Here is a 23,748-nt window from a genome sequence, read left to right as displayed (position 1 = left end):
CAAAAACGTGCCAAATCAAACATGCGGATGATTCGATTGTGGCGACCCCTAATGAAAGAAGCCGAAAAATACACATACACACAATACGGAAAAAAAATACTGGACTTTCCCAGCTTATATTTGGTTCTTTTCCAAACTATTATCTCAAAGTTAAAGGAACACATTTGTATGTCTTTGGATGCAGTAGCATTAAATTTTCTATTCTCTTGAACTAGGAGACCAAAACCTGTTCCAGCATGACAGTGTCCCCAAACTCCATGAAGATATGATTTGCATAGTTTGGAATGGAAGATTCCTTGCTATAGAGCTCTGACCTCAATCCTATTGAACATGTTTGGGATGAATGTAAACACTGGCTGTACCCCAGGCCTCCTCACCTAGACCTACATCAATACCTGATACCCTTTTGCTAACACCCTTGTGTCTGGATAAGCATAAATCTCCACAAGCACACTCCAAAATCTTGTGGAACATCTTCCCAGAGCAGTGGAGGTTATTATTAAAGTAAATCATGACCAAAATGTCGAATGCGAGTCTCAAAAAGCACATACTATACTCATGAAACAAATGAAAACAAACTTTTTTCCAAATGAAATGACAACAGATCACAAGGATTACAGTCTAGGCCTTTGAACAGGTTCAGCTTGTTAGACGTGTAATACCTGGAGCTTATATGTAATAACTGGAGCTAAACTGTTCTGGGGTGAAGAACACTAGAGAGGCAACAAAAATGGTGCAGTATGATTGGCCAAAAAGGAAACCTGTTGATTGCCCAGTAGGGGTCACTATGAGATTTGTTCATAGCCTTGGACCCTGGAGGTTCCCAAAAATGAGACATCATAAAGTTAAAAGGTGTTGAAGACTTTTTAAATGACATTTTGGATCAAATTTCTATGCTCCACAAAAACATTATTCATAGAAGATCTAAGTAAAAAAAAAAAAAATGATTAGTAACGTAAATTTTTATAGGTAAATAATTGCAAAAAGCAGATCTGGATTGATCTTAATTAGCAAAGATTTTAAGTCAATTCATTGTCTAGAATCTAGCATCAGAATTTGATCAAAATCTGCCTATTTATTTCCTTAGTTAATAGCTAAAAGTAAACAAACAACAGACATATAAAGTACAACAACAAAAAAAAAAAAACCTGGCAGCACATGTAGGCTCACACGAGCAAAGGTGATGAAAATGTTCCTTGTTATACCAGCCTTGACTTTACACCTCATCAACTTTTCCCTGAAACCTCTTCCACTTGTTGCCAACTCTCTTTTTCTGAAGAAACGTGTGTTGGGTGACCCGATTTCTGCACCTATAACAATGGCGTGGGTGGAAAGAACCTGAAAAACTCTTTCCTTCTCAGCCTGTGTCTTGAACTCAAACTGATCTCACATCTGCGCCAGTATCGCCTCCTGTCTATTCTCAACTAGCTGACCAGAAGCCAAGAGACATTAAAAAACACATTTTTTTTTATTGTAGGCTTTGTGCATCAGAAATTTATACTTTAAAGGCTTTTTAAGAAATGATTTTTTATTTGTGTAGATCTGAGTGACTGGGGAAAGAACTAACATCATTTATGCAGAACTAATATATTTATTTATTGAATATTATGCATGAGAGCCGTCACAAGAAAAACAGAGCTTCTTGATCATTTGTAGTTTTCCCACCAAAGTCCAATTCTACTGGCTCATAATGGTTTCAAATTTTTTTTTCTTTTGTATATATATATATTTTTTTTTCATCAGAAAATATTTGTGTTTATATGAAAGCTGTTGGAATTGATTTTTAGTGGTTTTAATCTGACAAATCAGACATATGATAATCAAACTTCATATTACCAGTATAATAGTATAATAATAATAGTGTAATAATAAAAGCTGTAGTTTTGTTCATTTGAGGATTGCCATGTACAGAATCGAAATAAAATGCAGTGTTCAAACTTCCGTATCGATTTCTGAGATCTACACAATATTACGTTTGCAGAAAGATGGCAACAATGTTTAGAAGAAGCATATTTTTTTATCTGATTAAGTCCAGGTATTGCAAAAGTTCTTACTGCTTCAGTCCTCCGAGAGCTACTGCTTTATCACATTTAAATATATATTTTTTAATAAAAAATGAAACGGATCTCAACGCTCTCTGTTTTTGCCCTGAGCCCTTTGTGGTCTGTATGACTTCGTAAACACGACTACAATGAATTTAAATGGAAATGCAAGGCGCGGTGCAACTCTGTGTTCAAAATGAGAACAACAGTCTGATCTGTTCTGCCAAACTACACTTGCTTATTTTTTCCAAAAGCTGCATTTGAATAACCAACAACAAGACTTATCTATATATGTTTATAAATTTGAAAAAAAAATGAGAAAGAATGGTCTTTCTCTTTTTTCAGGTCTTTCTACACTTCCATTTGGCAAACAGAGATAGGGAGTGCACACAAAATTCCTCAGGTCGCTCAAACCTTTCTTTGCCTCGTGTTCTCTTTCCCACCACTGAGCTTTTCATTATTTTAACATTTTTTCTCCCAAATGTTTGAACGACTAACCCAGAAGTATGTACGAGCCCATTATCCCTCCCCTCTGCAAATATTAGTGCAAGCTGAACCGCTTGCTGAACTTTTTTTTAGCAGAGTTAGAATTCAGTTTGTTAAGATAAACCATATTACTTGTTGGGGGACATGTGTATTACCCCAAGATAAATACTGCATTTTTTTTTCTTTTCAGATATTTTCGGTTTTTAAAGCTTTTTTGAAAGACATTACATTAACCATGTTTTCTTCATTGACAACTTATCAGTTTTTAAATAAATGATTTCGAATTTTCAAACATGTGCATGGCAATGCAATCAGCTGCACTAAACAGCTATTGTTATGAGGCTTTTACTTGTCACGTTTACATTATATTATAGTGAAATTCTTCCTTTGCATATCTCAGCTTGTTAGGAAGCTAGGGTCAGAGTGCAGGGTCAGCAAATGAGAGCTTGGCAGTGCTGCCTGGTTGCACAATTCGTTGCTGATCGTTGAAGTATTGTGTTGTAAAAGCCAAGCATCTACCCAAGAAGCAAGCTAATTCATCTTCTGCTGGTCATAGAACAATGCATGTGACATTTATTATTGCACTTTATATGAAAATACAGATCCATTGAGGACACACTTGGGGCCCTTGAGCAAGGACCTAAACCGTTTGTGCTCTAGGGGCACTGCAACATGGCTGATCCTGTGCTGATCTTATTTTAAAATTCAAGCAAACACAAAAATCCAACAATTGTTCTAAAATCTCATATTATTCTTGTGCTTTTTCCTCGTCTTCTGGCCAGGTTGTCTATGGCAGCCTATGGAACCATCTGGTAAAAACTTGTGAGATTTGCCACAGTGATTTGGAAGGGTATGAGCAACATTATGAACAAATGTATACCAAGTGCTTTTAATGCTTTAACCGCACCATCAGGTCAAATTTTGGTCGTCATTTGGAAGAACGCTTTAGTAATTACTTCTTAACTCTTTTGAATGCACCCTATAACATCAATTTCTGATTCGATTATTAATTCGCCACACTGTTTCCTTTTTTCTTTTTTACTTACCACAAACTTTCCGTCATCTTCACAGTAAGCCTCACAAATGATATAAGAATTTTGCATAGTCCAGATGGTTTGCCCGTTAGCGAGTTATCAAATCTGACATCGAAGCGGCCAAATAGTTTTTAAGGACGTGTCTCAGCAAAGATTTTGTGTACTGATACAAAACTTGGCTGGCGTCTTCATGACCAGTGGTTATGCTACTGTACAAATTTCTTGCTGTTTACATATCACTGCCATCAGTGTTCCTCCAAATTTAGTCAAATCTACACCAGATTTCACTGACATCATCTTGACCAGCGGGGGACAAAGCACTCAAACACTCACTGATTTTTTAAAATGTAGTCGAGTAAATATTAGATTTTTACATTTATTGTTAAAGTCTCCCCAAATTGAAATACTTGAGTAAAGTACAGATACGCAAAAGAAGCTGCTCAGCTACATTAACGAATTACATTTACTTCCTTATTGTCCACCACTGATCTTGATTGCTTATTTTAAGATCCAAACATGTCCTCTTCCTTTGAAATGATCTTACATATTACTCTTGAATTCCTGCTCTGGGATTGTTTAGGCTGCAATTTTAGTGCATCTGTGCATCTGGATCACCGATGTCTGGCTCTCCTCGTTTTTTGACCTTGAGTTTAATTTTATATGCTAGTAAATCCCGAATGAGTGCACAGAAGTCAGAATACATGTGGTTCACATGTTCACTGAGCAGTGTCGGCGCCACGAGCGGGCCCTGGGGGGGGCGTGGCCCGGCCACTTGAGTCACTGTGCCCCCTTACTTCTCAAAATAATAACGAACTTAACCTCCTAAGACCTGAGCTTTGGTTTGGCTTGCATTTTAGATTTTTTCCAGTTATTTGGGGTTAGGAAGAACCAAAAATTATAATAACCATATATTTTCTTTGAACATGAAGCTCTTCTTGGAAAAAAATCATGTCACTTATGTGGACACTCGGTCTGTATCTACAGAAAACAATAAAGACACCATTGTGCACAATGTCCACGTATGTGGACACCCAGGTCGTAGGAGGTTAATAATTAAAAAAAAAATTACAAATTGATTTTATTATACCATGAATACTGCTTACAAAATGGAGAGTATAAGTAAATAAAAAAAATGTACTAACCCATAATGCAGTGCTAACATAGAACATAAAGTTCGTCTAAAACATTCACCAAAACACTGTTTTAATTAAAAAATCTTTAAAAATAGATATAAGAAAATGGTTTGTCTTGTTCTTCAAAAATGTAATTCCTCCTCCTCTCGTCGTCTGCAGCTCTTCTAAAGGTAAGATGCTCTTTTGCTTTAGTAGCTACATTTGGTTATATGCTGGTGGTTAATTTGCGTGTGTTTTTAGAGTTATGATCAATTATGGTTTACAGTGAGTGATACATTTAATATGTAATGTTTATTGAAGTATAATAATTATTATAATAGTAATAGTATGTGAACGAGATAGCACCCCCCAGTTAAACATGAGGCCCCCTCATTCTGTATTCTCTGGCACCGACACTGTCACTGAGGTTTGTTGACAATGAAGTGGCTTTATTTCTCAGGGTGCCCTCATGTCTTTTACCTTCTGCATTTCTTTTTAGTTATGTTGTTATAGTTAGTCTTGCCAGTGTGTCTGCTTGCACTTTCCACACAATGCACATTTCCTTAACCATTACATAACAAAAACATAGCTATATTTGCTTACTCTTAAGACCGCCCTCCCTCTTTCTTTTCTCTCCCTGTCAAGCTAAACATCCTGATTTCCCAGTGACCCCTGTCCCTTTCTGCTTTCTAGACCTGCCTGATTCATCCTGATACCCAACTTCTAGTTAGAGTTCTCATCACCTGAAATCACTTGCTGACGCTAAAAGCAGCCCCCACACATGACAATGTACAGCAATATTCAAATAAATATGATTTGAAATCCCATCACCACCAGATTGCCACTGTTGAGGACATTTTGCCTCCTACTTAGTTGTATCCTGCACCATCCAAATGTACTGGAATTATTTTCATGATTGATGATGATTCAACTTTATTGTCATTGCACATTTTTACGGTACAAGGCAACGAAATACTGTTAGCATCCAACCAGAAATGCATCGGTAGCAGTGTCAAAAATGTACATATGTACAGGTTGATATATAATAGATAAATATAAATGAATATATAATGCGAATAATAAGAATATAAATAAACAGTACATGTAAAGGGTGATTATATACAATGAGTACAATAGTCATGGAGAGTGCAATGATGGAGATATTGTATACAGTGTTTATGTAAATATAGATATATTGTAGAATTATTGCCTTGTTGAATTAAATGTATGTTGCTCGAAATATAGGGAAATATACTGTAACAATAACATGAATTGCACGATTGGGCTATTGGGACACCTGAAAGTTCCAGATTCTCTCCCCTAACTCTTTGCACTGGAAAATACACTATATGGACAAATATTATTGGGACATCTGACTTTTCCAGCCATATGTGCTTCTTTCCCAAACCATTACCACAAAGTTGGAGCCTCACAATTGTATAGGATGCATGCAGTAACATTACATTTTCCCTTCACTTGATGTAGGAGACCCAACAAAAGGCGAGCTCCACGAAGATATGGTTTAAAGGCTCTGGCATGGAGAAACTGGTGCTGGATCTGTGATGATCACAAATGTTGAGCTCAGTAGCTCCTAGTTTTATACCCATAAACACTGTATAAGACTGTAGAAAAAACATTACTTATAATCTTATACTCCAGTACTCATATTAGTTCTCTCTCTCCAGTGTTCTGTATTGTTGAAAGATTTATGATCAAACTCTTGATGTGACCCAAATGAGGATGGGTTCCCCTTTTGAGTCTGGTTCCTCTCAAGGTTTCTTCCTCATTACATCTAAGGGAGTTTATCCTTGCTCATCAGGGATAAATGCACACCATTTACCTTGACTGTTGTTTTCTGTAAGGCTGCTTTGAGACAATGTCTGGTGTGAAAAGCACTATAGAAATAGAAACTTGACTTGACATGAAGTGGAAGATATTGAGTGTCCCGCTATAGAGTTCCGACCTCAACCCTACTGAACACCTTTGGGATGAATTAGAACCCTGCCTGCACCCCAGGCCTCCTCACCTACATCAGTACCTGCCTTTACTAACACCCTCGTGGCTGAATAAGCACAAATCTCCACAAGCACACTCCAAAAGCTTTTTATTATTACCGCAAATGGGAACAAACTGTGGTAGACGATGTTCAAAGCGCATATACGAATCGTATGGTCAGGTGTCCACAAACTTTTGTCATTATAGTGTATCTCTAGATAAGATATTTCAGCACTTTGGTGTCAATATGTATTACAGATACTTATTGTAAATGTAAAGTACTTTACTGGCAACTTCGTTGATTGTTTCTCAGTAAAAAAAATTGTTTTAAATTGAGAACACCTGCAAGGAACGCTGGCTTCTGAACTTCTGAACATTCAACGCAACAGTTTTCACATGTTCTCCAACGAGACGATAAAGTGGAGAATGTAACACTGGACCCGCTTCCAAGAACCTCCTTTGAAGATTACCTTCTGCACAATATTAGAATTCTTTGGCTCATTGTATAACAAAAAAAAAAAAAAAAAAAAAGAAAAGTAAAAACGTAGGAATTGAATCAGAATGGACTCGCACTATACACAGTAACAACATTTATACTAGGGCTATATCGCAATGCCTTCTTCTGTTAGTATCTGTACAGATTTGATACTTTTCTCTAAAATGACTGAACAAGCAATTTATACATTAGTGAATATTAATTAAATTACAACTGACAATTGACTGGGAACAATGTAGAAAGTTGTACTTGTTATCAGACCTGTTTAAGAGTGTTGCAAGTTTCACGTATTGTAGACACATTATATACTGTAAACCAAAAAAAAAGTAACTTTCATATTTGTAAAAAAAAAAAAAAAATGCATCTAACTGTGTAGTTGTTGAGTTGCAGTGGGAATTTTGCTACAAGTGCCAATCTTTTTACATGTAAAAAACTAAAGCAAAAGCAAAAGCCCTGTACCAAAAATGAGGAGGCCTGAGGTGCAGTCGGCGATCCATTTCATCCAAAAGGTGTTCAGTAGGGATGAGATCAGAGCTCTATAGCAGGCCACTCAAGATCTTTCTCTCCAAAGCATGTAAACCAGATCTGCATGGAGTTCGCTTTGAGCACAGGGCCATGTTGGAACAGGTTTGGTTTTCCAAGTTCGAGTGAATGCTAAATTTTATTATAGCGCATCTACAGCCGTCCTGTACAATTGAGTGCCTTCAGCTTTGCGGTATCAGTTTGGAAAAGAACCACATATAGCAAGAGTGACCCAATACTATTGGCAATATAGTGTGTGTGTGTGTGTGTGTGTATACACACACGCTGGCTTCTTATATGTACTGTATATGTTATCTGTTTTTGCACTTTTATAGCTACCACCTAATATTAACTTACTATAAAAATGTCAATACAGCAAAATTGCTGACATTGGCAAAAAATCAGCTTGTGTTTTTATTACTTGAAATTTTTTAAGTTTTTTTTTATTTAACAGTTAACTCTTTTTGGATGCCACTGCAAGTGTAATAAACTGTTTCTACTGTGTGAACTTTTCTTTGTGTCCCGTGCTATTTCCATGGTGAAATGCCCCTGGAAAGTAATCTACTTGGTCACCAAAGGGACTTTGGCCATTCTAAATTGACAAGGACCGTGAAGGGAGAGTGCTGCTGATCAGTGGCACCACTCTTGCCAATTTCACAGCCCCTGAGGGAGGACAAAAGTACCCAAGAGAGATTTCACAGCTTTAATGTACTGTGTGTGAGCAGAGAGTAAAATGAGGGAGTCTGAGAGGTGGCAGTGTATTCCATCTCTCTGACATGCTGGGAAAGCTTGTGCATGAACCGTATGACCTCTGCATAGACAATTGATTTTGGTACAACCGATTTTGTTCTTTCCAAAATTAGCAGCGTCTGTGAGTATTCTAGTCACAGCCCAATTGTACATCAGACTATTCACTTCACTTTAAATTCTCTCTATTCAAATAAACAAAGGCAGGAGGTTGAAACCATTTCAAAGTTTAGTTTGAAAGCCTGACAAAAGCAGTCACTATGCCATTCTCTCATTCTTTGCAAAGTTGGAAAACTAAATGACAAAAATAAGTTTATTTTGGTCCAGAAGTAAACATGTAAATCAAGCTGCATGGGTTCAGGCTTGGTTTTCATCAACTGAGATGAATTGAGCTTTGCCACCTGCTGATGCGTTTGTCTCCGACCCAGTTCTGTCATGTGTTTACTCGAACACCGTGCAAGCTACAGGTTAAAGATTAAAGTTAATACACGATAATTATTGATATGACTAAGAAGTTGGGATTATATGTGCAGATAGAATTCATGTCGGTCATATCTTGCCCCCATGCTAACACAATTAAAGTAGCCTTGTTTCAAAGCAGACATATTATACGGCTCTTGCAATTGTCTGATTTTAATTCATAGATACTTGATAGGACCTAGTCGCATTGCAAGACATATTAAAGTATTACAATCTTTGCAAATGACATGCTGACTTTTGTGTCTTGCGCTGAGGAGAGGCTTCCATCTAGCCACTCTGCCATAAAGCCTAGATCAGTAGAATGTTGCAATAATGGTTGAACTTCTGCAAGTTTTTCCCAACAACACTCTTACCAAGGCCCTTCTCTATTCGCCCTTGGAAGAGTTCTAATTGGTCCAAACTTGTTCAATTTAAGAATTACGGAGGTCACTGTGCTTTTGTGGATGTTCAATGCTGGATATTTCTGTATCCTTTTTCAGATCTGTGCTCTGAGAGCTCAGTACTCAGTTCTCAGGTTTTTATTCTGATCTGCATTTCCAGCTGTTGGACGCTACATATAATGTATATAATTGCAAGAAAGTATTTTATTTACACACTATCATTTTCAACTGGGACACACTGTCCCCTTGCACAGCAATACAGCGCTCCCAGCGTTCCTGCCACTTCTGGAATGCGTCCTGGGAGTCTTTTTTTTTTAAAGCTTCTTAAGCACCTTCTGCGATTCGCGCTGGATCTCTGCAATGGTGTCAAAACGGCAAACTTTTAGCTGTCTGTTCATCTTTGGGAACAAGCCGAAGTCTGCTGTAGACAAATCTGGAGAGTAGGCTGGGTGCAGAAGTGGGATCATGTTGTTTCCAGCAAAAAAAGAACATGTAAGAGAGCTCGGTCACAGGATGCACGGTCAGAATTGCACCAGTTGCAAAGCTCCCTATGTACTGTACATAGGACAATGTCTTTTGGCACATGGACTTCCTGTGTTTGTGTGTGCAGCCTTGTGCTCGCATCTGTCGGCCATGTTACAAAACTAGTCTAGAAACTTTTTGATACCACCTCGTATAATGTATAATTTATTTATGTAATATGTATTTGCTTTAGAAATAAGTTTATTAGAGGGACAGCACATGTAGGATGTTTTGGAGACAAGGTGAGGGAGGCGAGATTGAGATGGTTTGGACATGTGCAGAGGAAGGACATGAGTTATATTGGTAGGAGAATGCTGAGGATGGAGCCACCAGGAAGGAGGAAAAGAGGAAGGCCAAGGAAGAGGTTTACGGATGTGGTGAGGGAAGACATGCAGGTAGTTGGTGTGAAAGAGGCAGATGTAGAGAACAGGGGGGGTATGGAGACGGATGATCCGCTGTGGCGACCCCTAATGGGAGCAGCCGAAAGTAGAAGAAGAAGATAAATATGTATTTGCTCAAAGTCCAGAGTATAGAAAAATCCGATAGATTATCCAGAGAAATTTGATGCACCTGAATTCAATTTGAAATGCCATAGCAAAGGGGTATGATTAATTATACCAAAAGTCAATCTTTTGCTTCGTCCTTATAAGGTATGGAGTGTACATTGATGTGAAAAAAGTAAAGCATTTTAGCATAAAACTGCAAAATAACAAACTGTTAAGGAAAAAAAAAAGAACGGTCCAAACACTTTCTGAATGCACTGGATACATAGATACAAAAAAATGACATACAGTTTCAATATACCAACTTGTGTAGCAACTAATATCACAACATTATATCAAATACAAATCATTTAACCAAGATATTTAATGGAAAGTCAAAATACATATATACGTCAGAAGAAAACAAATCACAGTAACTGATTTAAATATGTGATAGTAAAATAGCAACGGAGTTTGATTAAATAATAATACAACAGAGTTTGTAATAATTCTGTACAAATCGTGAACCACATAGTATATTAGTAAAAATCATACCAAGCTAATAGAAGACACATGCAAGTATGTTTGTGCTTAACGGCATGGAAAATCATTCCTGCAACTTTGAACCTACTGTGGGAACATTTTCTTATGCCTTATATACTAAAGTGGTGTTGAATTCTTGAATCTGATTGGTCAAAACATTTCAATCTATAGATATCTATAATGATAAATATATACAAGTATCATTTTGATCGTATTTATAGAGTTATACTAATAAACCTACTCTAAAGACTTACACAGGAATGCTGGATACTGGACACTCAGTTTCGAAGGCATAATTGCTGATGGGGTCACTTTTTATATGGAAATGGCTTATTAGCATTCTTGAAAGGAATTTCCACTCTCAGCACTTTGTAACACTCAGAGGTAAAGCTCTGTGTTTAAGTGTTTACGACGCTGGAAAGATTGTACGCAGGAGGCTTTCGTGGTTTAACACAACAAGCTGCTTTTTTTGGTCTTAATAAAGTGAAAGAAAAAAAATCAACTTGGTCTACTGACATATCACACCGTTAACGGCAAATGTGAATGAATAGAATGTATATTGTTCTTTTGTTAATGAATACAAATGGTAATTTTGGGGAAATTGCTGTAAGTGAAACAAAACACTTCAGGATGGTGACAGTAACTTCGCTTTATGGCAAGCGGATCCTTCATTATCTAAAACCACATCTGTATCAAATTTTTTAAACAGCACACTCGGTGATCGTTCATTGTGATATTATTATGATATCATGACATCGCATGAATCACATGTGAGACCAATTTAGAAGACGATACCAAAACATAATTTTAAAGAACGAGTGAATTCAATACCTTTGGATTTTCAAGGCATCTTTCAAAGCAACATCAACATGGTTTACACTGATCTCAGTTACACAGTGTTTACTATACAAATACTCCCAAACATGTGTTTCAAGATGCTTTTTTACACAATTTGTTAGACATACCTGCACCATTTTGCACATTAAGTGTTCTCATGTCCATCTAAAACATCATGACATTACTTTACCAGTCTGGAGATGCTAGAGATTTGGGTGATTTCACCTACCAGGGGACTCTCATTTGATTTAGCTTCATGCGAGTTTGATTTTATTATTTTATTATTTTTATATATGTGACAATGTAGGTATAATTGAATTCCTACTCCTTGGAGATGTCACATGTGCTGCTAGTGGGGTAGATGACGCACACTTCTAAGTGATGATTGGAAGTGAACAAGTGTGTATTGCAAACAGTACTACACTTTAAAACATACTGAATTGCCCTCAGGTTAGCACTTAAACCGAGGTGTACTTGTTTGTGACTCGGCTGCTGCTGTGTTCCAACCCGTGCTCTGCCGGTTTCAGCTTTACGCAAGACTGCTGTTCATCTACTGATAGCACTTCGGGAGGTAGACACCAACAACACAGGCAAGACTAGGAAAAAAAATCAAAGGGTATTTTATATATATATATATATATATGTTTAAACACACACAGAAAACATTTGCAAGAATATAGCAAGATGAATTGTGTAAATTTGTAGAAATACAGTACACTGTATCACATTTATAGTGAGTACATGTACTGTACAGTATACAGTTTCTCTGCTTGTTTATTGGTTGAAGTGTCCAATGTCGTCAAAAATGAGGCTGCGTTAAAGATACACGTCACCGCATTCTTTACTTTCTGTACTGTATTGTATTAACAATTTACTTCATTTAATAATAAATAATTATATTTTTATTAATACATTTCATTATTTCAACATAACTCCATAAAAACAATTCCCTATAAGTTGTTTGGTCTATCGTGCTAGACACGAGACACCGGGAAAAATCAGCGAAACAGATTAGTTATTTGGCAAATGCAATTCCGCGATACACCGGGGCACGAGATTCGAGCCACGGTAAAGCGGGGGGATTACTGTATATAAATAAATTTTCTATATACTGTTTTTGGTTTTGTTATTGTCATACTTCATTACATTCCATACAATATGTACTTTCCTTTTGCAACTCTAAATATATTTATTTTTATGTATTTTTAACTACGACTTTATCAATAGCGAATATATTTCCTCATAATTTATCTTCATTTCTTTTCTTTTCTTTTCTTTAATTTTCTTTTCTTTTCTCATATTTCTCAGATTATACATTTTTAGATCCTTTTATCTAATGCACAATTTGTTTATATTTCACTGTGAGTTGTATTCTCTATATAACCATGTTTGTGACAAAAACAACAAAAATATAGTGGAATATTTATCTAATGCCATTTAGCATTTAAAATCGTAAATTTGATTTAACCTCTTATTTGTTGACCGCCTGATCAAGCAACACTACATGGCCGAATGTTTGTAGACAGATACAAGTTATAGAGAATGCCTTTGTATTCTGTAGCTTTGTAAATCCATTTCACTGAAACTAAGAGCCCCAAATACGCTCCAGCATGACACCGTGGACAAAGTGAGCGCCCTGAAGACATGGTTCAGTAAAGTTGGTGTGAAAATCACCTGCACTGAGTTTAACCTCAAACCTACTGAACACCTTTGGGATGAACTGAAAAACTAACATTACTTATACTGTTATGCTCAAAATCCTGGTGGAGACCTTCCCAGAAGAATGAAGGTTATTACTGGTAGCAAAGAGGCAATGAATCTTGAGTGGGATATTCATAAAGCACGTATGATAGTGATGGTCAGGTGTTCACAGACATTTGGACACACAGTGTCCTTACATACTAAGATATACTATGTTAATATTTTGTCCAATTTCCTTAAACCGGGCCAGTCGTTGGATTTGATATATTCTGAAGTGTCACTATAGGTGTAAATAAAGACTGTAAAAAGGACAGAATGAGTTTTCTTACCCTGAAGCAGCTCTTAAAACGTTTGCTGACCATATATAATGCTATTGGGTTGATGCAAGAGTTCACCGAAGCCATGTTGATCCCGATATAATCGAGGACCAGGAAAAAACTGGAGCAGAAGTTACACATCAAACACATTAAAAGAAAACAAACATATACAAATATATTAGTCAGTAAAAAGGTTTTAATTTAAAAATTATAAAAAAAAATATGCAACTGGACACAGGTATGTGTGTTCTAGGCTTTTCATTAATATGTGTCTGGAGCTCCTAAAGTGTGATGGGCAGGAACATACACTATATGGACAAAAGTATTGGGCCACCCGACATTTCAAGCCATATATGGTTCTTCCCCCAATTTTTACCTCAGAATTGGAGGCACACACTTGTTAAACGTTCCCTTTTCTTAAACTCAGAGATCCAAACCGGTCGTAATCGAGCTCCGTGAAGATTTAGTGTGCATGGGTTGGGGAGGAAGATCTCGAGTGGCCTGCTACAGAGCTCAGACCTCAACCTTAATGAAAAAAAAAACTGACTGCGCACCAGGCCTCAACTTAAATCATGTAACTGGCTTTACTAACACCTTGGTGGATGAAGGAGCACAAATCCTCACAACCACAATCCCAAATCTTGTCAAATATCTTAAAAAGTAAAGGTTATTATAGTAGCAGATGGAGACTAAATGTGGAATAGGATGCTTAAAAAACACATACTAAACGTTTGTTTACCGTATTTTCCGGACTATAAGCCGCTACTTTTTTCCCACGCTTTGAAACCCGCAGCTTAAACAACGAAGCGGCTAATTTATGGATTTTTCCTGGGTTTTTCCCGGTTTCACAAGCCAATTGGTCATTAGACCAATGAAATTGCCGAAAATGCGAATCATTCGTCACGCTGAAAACAACCGGGCGTGAAAACACACACTTCACCTGTGTTCTGAGCTGCACGGCATCGGGAGAAAAGCTTTACCGATGGTGATTTTTAAACGAAGAAAAAAACTCTCGAGAGAAATTGTTGTGAAAGGAAGGAGGAAGACAGTGAACAATGACTTTCTTGGTAGGCTACTGTTTAGATACAAGCCGTGTTACAGACACTGTCTTTCATTAAAGCCTGTGTAAAGTTCATTAGTTTCAGTGTGGACACCTGCGGCTTATAGACAGATGCGGCGTATTTATGTTCAAAATAAAAATCTTTGTAAAATTCAGTGGGTGTGTCTTATATTTGGGTGCGCTTAAAAGTCCGGAAATTACGGTAGGTGTCCACAAACTTTTTTCTCTACCCATATTCTTCTGAAATCTAAAATCTGATTTAAAATATATCTGGTGAGCTCATATGCGTCAGAAAAGTGGCATTTAGCGTTGCTAATGTGTGTATGTTTGTGCGTTACCTCAGAAGCTCACATCGGTTTGGATCGTCCTCATTATAAAGGGTGAGTTTGAGAATACGGCTCAGATGTAGAGGCAACCAACACAAAGCAAAGACCAACACCAAGCAGAAGACGGTCTTGGCCACTTCACGTCTCTACATTGAAAAAGAAAAAACACATTCAGATATCGATGTTGTATATGTAAAGAATATTTTGCAGTATTAGCAAGCATGATACTAGATATGGGTGATGGGGGGGAGAGCTGATTATTTTTTAAACTTCGAAACGGGTAACATAATAACTGCTTCTCCTGCTGTTTGCCTCCTCATCGCTCTCCCACAGGAGCATGCAGAGAAACACACAGACACATGAGACGAGTTAATGAACCGGCGCTTCTCTCGTACACAGAGAGATGGAGAACGAATGATCATTTGGAGTGATCTCACTCCATTTTTTCCATTAACTAGCAATTTATCAAAGTGTGGTATGTGCCAAAAGACTTCACAAACACAAGAAAATCAGCCACATAAAGAGCGTGATGAGCTCAGGCGGCAAGATCAGAGGGGGCGAGAACACAGGAAAATGAGTTCGTGAGTGGAACAGTGTTCGCTGGTAGAATCCTTTCAGGGAGCATTCGTGTAATATAAAGATCTATTATTTAGCCGTCATGATACACTGGCACTTTTGAACTTTCGGTTTTGAAACTAGATAATTTTATGTTATGCTATTATTTTTATTAATACAGTAAATATACAAGACAAAAAAAAAAAATAAACTAAAATATACACTGCTCAACAAAATTGAGGAAACATTTAAATCACACATTAGATCCGGATGAACAAAATAAAGAATTGTATTATCTTTACTTAGAATTATGTGTAAAACACGGTATATTTTATATATATATACACTTTAAATTCTACGGATTTATGTATCAGGACATAATAAAAATCAAGCCTTCAAATATAAATACAGAAACAACTCAAAAACACCACCACATGACATATTACACCATGTTATGATTTAATTTTATTTAATTAAAGCCAAAATGAAAAAGCCATGGGTGAAAAATGAAGTACACCCTTAGTGCTTCCATAGGATTTAGAAGGTTAAGCAGCAGCCAGGTGCAGCTAATTGAATGCTATTGATTGATTGATCATCGGCAAGTGTCAGCACCTTCTCTAAGTTCTAGCAGTTTGTGGTCTGGAGCATTCAGATGTAAAGACATCAGCAATGAGCAGTCTTTCACAAATAAATTGTTGCTGCCAAACAATCTGGGAGGGTTTATAAGGCCGTTTTATATTTAACGTCCATCATTCTATAGTGAGGACCATTATTTACAGATGGAAAGCATCCAAAACGGTTGCCAATCTGCCCAGAAGAAGTTTAACTCAATGTCAGACAGTTAGCATGTTAAAGGTTGAAGTTAATGACAAAATAATTAGAAAAATCTTGAACAAATATAGTTTGCTTGGAAGGGTTACCTCTTTTCTTTATTAAAAAAAAATACAGCACAGCTTAGGTTCGCATCAAAAAACAACCAGATTGATTGAAAAAATCTTTTGGACAGATGATACCAAAGTGTTTTGCCATAACGTACATAAACGTACCAAAATCAGCCTATCAGCACAAACACCTCACCTTCACAGTGGTGAATGGGGGATGATTTGGACTTATTTTGCAACCAAAAACCTGTGCATTTTGCAGTCATTGAGTTGACCATGAACTCTTCTGTAGACCAAAAGTATTCTAGAGCCTGACAGCTACAGCTTGGCTGGAACTCATCTATAACAATATGGCTGCAAATGAAGAATCAAGGTTTTACAATGGCCCAGTCAAAGACCAGACCTCAACCTGGAAGAAATGCTGTGGCAGGACCTTACCAGAGCTGTGCATAAACAAATGCTGGCAAAACTAAATGCACCAAAGCAACAGTGTAAAAAAGGAATGAGCCAAACTTCGACTACAGTGCTGTAAGAGACTGATAGAGTCACACAGAAAGTTCGAGGTATATTTAGAACAAAAAACAAATGTGTGATTAAATTGCGATTAATCACGAGTTAACTCATGACAATCGTTCGATTATTCGAGATTCAATATTTGAATGGATTGACAGCCCTAATTTTCACTCATGGTTTCTCCATTTTGGCCATATTCTTTTGTAAAATAAATAATGGCATGCTGTAATTGTCATGTGTTGTTCATCTGAAATTGTATTTTCCAAATTCTAAGACCTTTTATGGACCAGATGATTTTTATTTTGTCTTTATACTTAAAAGACGTCTTTTTCAAAGTATTGAAAGATGTATGGAAGATCGGATTGAATCTCATTCATCAAAATCAACAAAACAAATCTTTTTTTGTCATTTAGTTAGTCATTTGATAAAATGTTACACTTGCAATAAGGAGATCCTTCAAAATGCCAACATACACAAACTTTGACTATAGTTTCAATAATGAAAAAAATGGCAATGCAGCTAAAGACAAATTATAATAAACAGGATAAATAGCTCACCTCTCCTATATTCTGGTCTGTGTCATTGGCTCTTTTGTCATGTGACTCCTATAATTATTGTAACAATAATGTCAAGAGTCGGACCAAAAAAACCCTGATTTATTGCGAGTCACGTGACAGAAGAACGAGCGATTTGGACCAGAGGACCCATGAGATCTCAATTCTGTTTCCTGTACATAACCTACAGGAAAGAGATGCTTTGCTCATGCGTGTCCAGTATAAAATGAACAATTCACTTATTGAGAATGCTCTTTTTTCCGAGTCACATTAAAGTCTTATTCGAAACGAACGAATCATTCATAAACGACTCAAGCAGATTCAACTTGCACCTGGAGGACCCCAGGGCCCAGTGCACTTGTGTAAGGTCTGAAAATGGACTTCATCCTGGTACCCAACAGCAGTAGGGGTACTGTTGGCTAACACATCCCTACAAGGCTACTCCTCCCCAAACCATAATTGACCCAACGATAAACCAATCATGCTGGATGATGTTACAAGCAGCATAACATTCCCTATAGCATCTCCAGATTGTTTTCATATCTGTTTGCTTAGTGTGAACTTGATTTCATCTTATCCATGAAGAAAACAGGGTGTCATAGCCAAACCTGCCAATGCTGGGCTGTGATCACAGATCCCACTAAAGCATGTTGTATCTTTTACACCCCTTATAAAGTCAGAAACATACACACCAGTAGTCTACTCTAGATCATTCTATAGGTCTATGGCAGTGCTTCTCCTGTTCCTCCTCACAAAAAGAGCAGATACCAATGCTGGGTTGTTGCCCTTCTTTGGCCCAATCTAGCTCTCATCGTTAAATGGGCCATCTCCATAAATTATCTACAGGCACTGTCTACAAGTAGTGTCAAGGACCCTAACAAAGCACATAACTAGATACAAGTCAGTCAGGATGCATAAGTAGAGAGCAATTGTCTGTGGCCACCACTTGCAAAACCATTTTCTTTTTTAGCGCTTGTCTTGCTGCTGCCTCTCCTGTGCACCAGTTGTCACTTTCATTTGCACCACAGCCGTCGAAACGAATTCATAGACGCTAATGCTTTCTAACGGGAGAAACTGATTTTTCTTATTTTTGAACATACTTAGTGTTATACTTTGATAAATAACGAAAATGCTAAAGACATTGGAGATGTGCAGTATTTATATAATATTTTTATAGTATATTTATATCGGTGGTATCACTAATTCATAACTAATACATGATTAAAACGTTATTTATTGTTACTATAGCGATTATTTTTTTTTTTCATTATTATTTTTACAGAGCTCCAATCAGCAGTGGTCTCAACAATGCTTTGTCCACACAGGAACTCCGTTCAGCTGCCATGAAGAGATGAAAACGTACTTTAATGGCCCAAACTGCCATTTACTGATTGGGGATTAGAGGGTTTTAGAGCACTGGATTTAGAGGTCGTGAACACTCATAGAGTATACCAACATGTTTCAGGTGGTCGTTCAGAGCAATCTGCACACTGTTCTTCTTTCGCAGCATTTCGCAGGTCATGAGGGAGTAGAAGATGGCAGTGCAGGCCAGCGGCATGCAGAAGTAAAAGCTGAAGAGCCACCAATCTTTTGCTGACTTATAAAACTGGGAACAGATGAACACACCATATCAATAATAAGCATCAGATTAATTCTTGACTGAAAAAGTTAAATGAAAACTTATGTCGTTTCAATGCACTCATTCGCCAAAGACATTTCCTGCCAACATAAATTTGCCACTGTGTTTCGATTCAAAATAATTTTCAAGAATATAAATATTTTATAATATAGATCAAATGGATTGACCTTGTTACCAAACATTTCAGGAATCCCAGGAAAATAATATGGTTGATTGTCCATTAGAAAACTTGGCCCATGCACATCATAATTCATTTAAACCATTTGCAAAATTGTGCATCAAAATGAGTCATTTTCACTTGAACACACTTTACAAGGTGAAGTGTGTAATAATGTAATGGCTGTCCATTTGAATCTGACCTCACACATCGACTCCATTATACATTCAGTGCAGTCAGTGTATGACATAATTCCAATCCACTGTGTGCTTGTGTGGAAATGTGTATATATTCCTGTACAGACTCAAATCAAGATACATAAATCTTAATTTAAAAGCTTATGAATTCTGAACTCAAACCATTTTACAAAATGCAACTTGCTTTGTACATTTAATAATCACACACACACACACACACACACACACACACACACACACACACACACACACACACACACACAAACACACAAACACACAAACACACACACAAACACACACTGACCTTCATAAACTGGTTCTTTTGCATGGGATGCAGCAGGCAGATCCTCAAATGATCTCCCTTATAATCCATAGTGATCATGTCAAAAGCGATGACCTCGGGCACTGCCAGAATGATCGAGAGCAACCATATCAGTATGATCTTGATGGTCGTACACTTTGGCACACCGATTCCTTTGATGCTGCTCCAGGATGCTACTGCGCGGTATCTTGAAAGAAAAAAAAAAAGAAAGAAAAAAAAAAAGTCAGACAGTTTGATGATGATTTACAATAGATAAATGAATAAATACAATCTCCTCATTCATCACCACTCTCCACAATCATATCGTCAAGGCTGTGCTCATATTTCTTACTTGACTTTCAATGTGATAGATACTTATCTACAAGCACTTCATTGCATGGACTGCATGTTAATAATGTTGAATGTTGGAGACTGTTTTGAGGCATATCTCCCTTTATAAAGTGTTGTGTATAAAGTAGAAATATGTATTTGAAGTATATTATGGAGCCCAAGACAAAAGAATAACTCTTTATTAAGGTACACAGTGTACACATTTTCGCCTTCTTCAGAAAATCAAAATCACTGTGGTTTAAATTCGTAAATGTTTACAAATGTGAACAATCTCATTTAAAATCATTTCCAAGCTGGTAAAAACCAAAATCCACCTATGAGACACCTACGAGGGGCATATTGGATATAGCATATATCCATTTTGGTACAGCAGAATTAGTGTACACTGTTGCAATGTCACTTTAAATTACAGATATATACTCTACATGCATTTGAAACAAAATAGAACAATAACGAATGATGTAAATAATGTGAATTAAGATGTACCTGTCTATGCTTAATGCACACAAACTCAAGACAGTGATGCCAACTGATGCCTTTTGCACAAAAGGAACCAGTTTGCAGATTCCAACACCAAAAGGCCAGTCTTCAGCTAGAAGCTAGAAGGAAATATAGTTAATTTATAAATGTGCACAAAAAAAGCTGACTAAAATATCAAGTGAACTTTAAAAAAAAATGCAATTTAATTTCAACAGTTTTTCATTTTTTGGAATAGCAAAATCTTGAAATGTCATCTATTCTAATAAATGTCATAGTAAAATAAATATATTATATTGCAGACATTTTGGAGAAATTGGAAATGATAGCTACTGACCATAAACCTGCCTTACGCTGCTAAATATTCTCAGGAAAATAATTTATGAAATAACTGAGGAAAGTTCAACTTAAAAACCATGAAAATGGATTTGGACTGTAATTAATATAAACAGTCTGCTTAAATGGCTTAAGACCACAATTGCCATTAACAGCTTTTGCATTTAGTATCCCATCAGTGGTCAGTTGATAACCTCAACGATGGTGGAACGATAATGAATGGACATTGTGTCACCAAGTAGAGGATGAGCTGAGTCTGGTTCATCTTAAGGCTTCTTCCTCAAACCGCTTCCATGCCACTATTACCACTGGCTCACTCATTATAGAAAATCTTATAAGGAATAACATATAACATATATAGGGACTGATTTATACTGATATATATATTGAAAGTTATATTTGTAATCTATTTAGTTCAGTAATGCTGCTTTGGGACGATTGTTAAAAGTACTCTACAAATACATTTATATTTAAAAAGACATTTAGTACATCCATAGCATATAGATCAATAACCTACCCGTGCATTTCACCTCAGCATTACCCTATAAAAATATCACAATACACACAAAATTGCACTGATGTGATACCTAAGGTATCACAAACATTTATTGAACAGTCCCAGGGCTGTTTAGTTCCACTAAAGATCTTTGATAGGTCAAAGTAGAAGCCTGGGAACCTTGATTTCTTCTACATCTAGGCTCATTTTGGGCTTCAAGATATCATGCCATTACTCCATGAGATACATGGTTCTATATCTATTGTATATTTTGTGATCATTCGAAAAAAATCACTTTGTTTAACCAATGCTCCGTGGAAGCTTTTTCTATATACATAACACAGAGTTACATAACAAAGAGTAATGTATACTAATGCAATTTAAACATGACGTCACTGCAACTAATCACCTCAAAGTCACAAAATAAGTTTGACATCATGTTCATGATATAAATGTACAATGCAAGAAAAGCTAATTATGAATATATACGAACAATAAACATAAATATGTTTTAAGTCGCATTCAAAAAGCATAAGAAAGCAACTTTAATAATATAAATATTATAATATATATATAATTGTATTGTTTGTTTTTTTATGTTTTTATAAAACAATGAAAATAGCCAGAATTATATATTTGTTTTTAAATCTTATTGCATTATTTTACTTTTTTAACCTGTATGAGTTAATATGATGTTTTTCGATCCAGTAATTATCGCCAATGCTAATTCAAATGCATTAATTAATTTGTTTACTAATTAACTGATTGATTTTTATAATAATTGATGCAAATCATTAAAGAGATCATGCATTATATTTTATTCTTGCTTGTTTTTTTGTGATCACAGCTTAATTTTCTGGTGATCTCGACATAACAAAAGTTGTTTTCTCTGATCACGACTTAATGTTCGCGTAATTTTCATATTACGAATATAGTTTTTTTCGTGATCAGTACTTTTTTTTTCTGTATTTTCATAACCATAAACATTTGTAACACGTTAACGAGTAACACTCAACGAGGAACTCCTGAAGAATGAAATATATAGTTAGTTCAAATTTAAAGTAATATAAACAAACAATAAATAAAACAAACGTTTCCTTACTTTCTGTAAAAGAAGCTGAGTGATTATGGAGTAAAGAGTGCACAGAGCACGTGAACGCACCCACCTTGTACACGTTCACCGGGATCCCGATCACGACGTGCACGAGGTCGCCGAGCGCCAGGCTCGCGATGAGCAGGTTGGGCCCGCTGCGCATGCGCTCGTTCGCGTGGATGATCCGCAGCAGCGCCGAGTTGCCCACGAGTCCCGCGGCGAACACGAGACACGACACGGCCGCGTTGACGTACTTGAACGCGTCGCGTACCTCCGTGGGGCCCGTGCACATGGGCGGCGGAGCGCGGGGCTGCCGCGCCGCCGTGACGTTGAGCGCGCGCCGGGCGTGAGGGTTCCCTTCTGCGCTTCCGGCTTCGGCGCAGGTTAACACCAGCAGCGCGAGCGCACAACATGCCACTCTAAACTCCAATGCAGGCATTTTTTAATTATTTTGTTAAAACGGTAATTAAAAAGTGTTTTTTTTTTAAATGTATATATTATCCGAATACTATCATATCAGAGTCATGTGGCGTGAGGAAAACTGAGGTCCTCCAGGGTAAAAATTTTTCCATCAAACACTTGTTGCTCCTCCTAATGTTCCTGAAGTGACTTCCAAAATGTCCAAAAGAAGAAAAAACCCATAAATATATATATTAAAAAGCAACCCCAAGTTTTTCCCTTCCCTTGAGTTTCTAATAAATTAGGATATCATGCCATGTTTCTTTCTCCTCTTCCTCTCCTTGTTCTTCAGAGTACAAGCTGCTGATGTATGTTCTCCTTTCCAAAGACATGGGTTATGCTGAAGTCCTCCTTCGCAAGAAGTTTTGCAAAACTTTTTTTTTTTTAGCTAAGCTCCATCCCACATGGCTGACCACGACCAGAGGGTGCTGTGGGGAGGAGGATGAGGAGGAGACAAGATTTCATATGTACATGTTCTGCAGAGGTTAGGAGACTTATCATTAAACCCGAACCAACGTATTGTTAAAAAAAAACAAACAAACAAAAAAAAACTATTGTGACTGTTGATTTTACATTAAGTATAATAGAAGTGCAGAAAACATCTGTATGAACTGTAACAATTTATTCCACCATCATTTATTTATTATTATTTCTACT

The 23,748-nt window shown here is 36.9% G+C and overlaps 1 protein-coding gene across 1 annotated transcript; it reads right to left on the bottom strand.

The window, feature by feature from the left end:
- Positions 1 to 10,668: 10,668 nt before the first annotated feature.
- LOC310715749 (endothelin receptor type B-like) lies at positions 10,669 to 23,453 on the bottom strand. Its single transcript, XM_083522421.1, has 7 exons — positions 22,706 to 23,453; positions 20,717 to 20,829; positions 19,883 to 20,087; positions 19,042 to 19,191; positions 15,095 to 15,228; positions 13,709 to 13,817; positions 10,669 to 12,274 (listed from the first exon to the last, which is right to left on the bottom strand). Exons 1-7 carry the CDS (start codon positions 23,069 to 23,071, stop codon positions 12,137 to 12,139), a joined length of 1,215 nt encoding a protein of 404 aa, XP_083378547.1. The 5' UTR covers positions 23,072 to 23,453; the 3' UTR covers positions 10,669 to 12,136.
- Between the last annotated feature and the right edge of the window lie 295 nt (positions 23,454 to 23,748).

The sequence above is a fragment of the Silurus aristotelis genome, assembly GCF_946808225.1.
Source record: "Silurus aristotelis genome assembly, chromosome: 20".
Classification (NCBI taxonomy): Eukaryota; Metazoa; Chordata; class Actinopteri; order Siluriformes; family Siluridae; genus Silurus; species Silurus aristotelis.
Note: the sequence above shows the minus strand (reverse complement) of the source record. Positions and strands in the feature narration are given on the sequence as shown.

Bases quoted from the DNA above. Each gene is read 5' to 3' on its own strand.
- LOC310715749 (XM_083522421.1), bottom strand. From the start codon at position 23,071: ATGCCTGCATTGGAGTTTAGAGTGGCATGTTGTGCGCTCGCGCTGCTG. The intron at 15,229-19,041 runs GTTGGTATACTC...TTTTCAATGTAG, and splicing joins TGAACGACCACCTGAAACAT to AGACGTGAAGTGGCCAAGAC. The intron at 13,818-15,094 runs GTAACGCACAAA...CTTCTGCTCCAG, and splicing joins AACCGATGTGAGCTTCTGAG to TTTTTTCCTGGTCCTCGATT.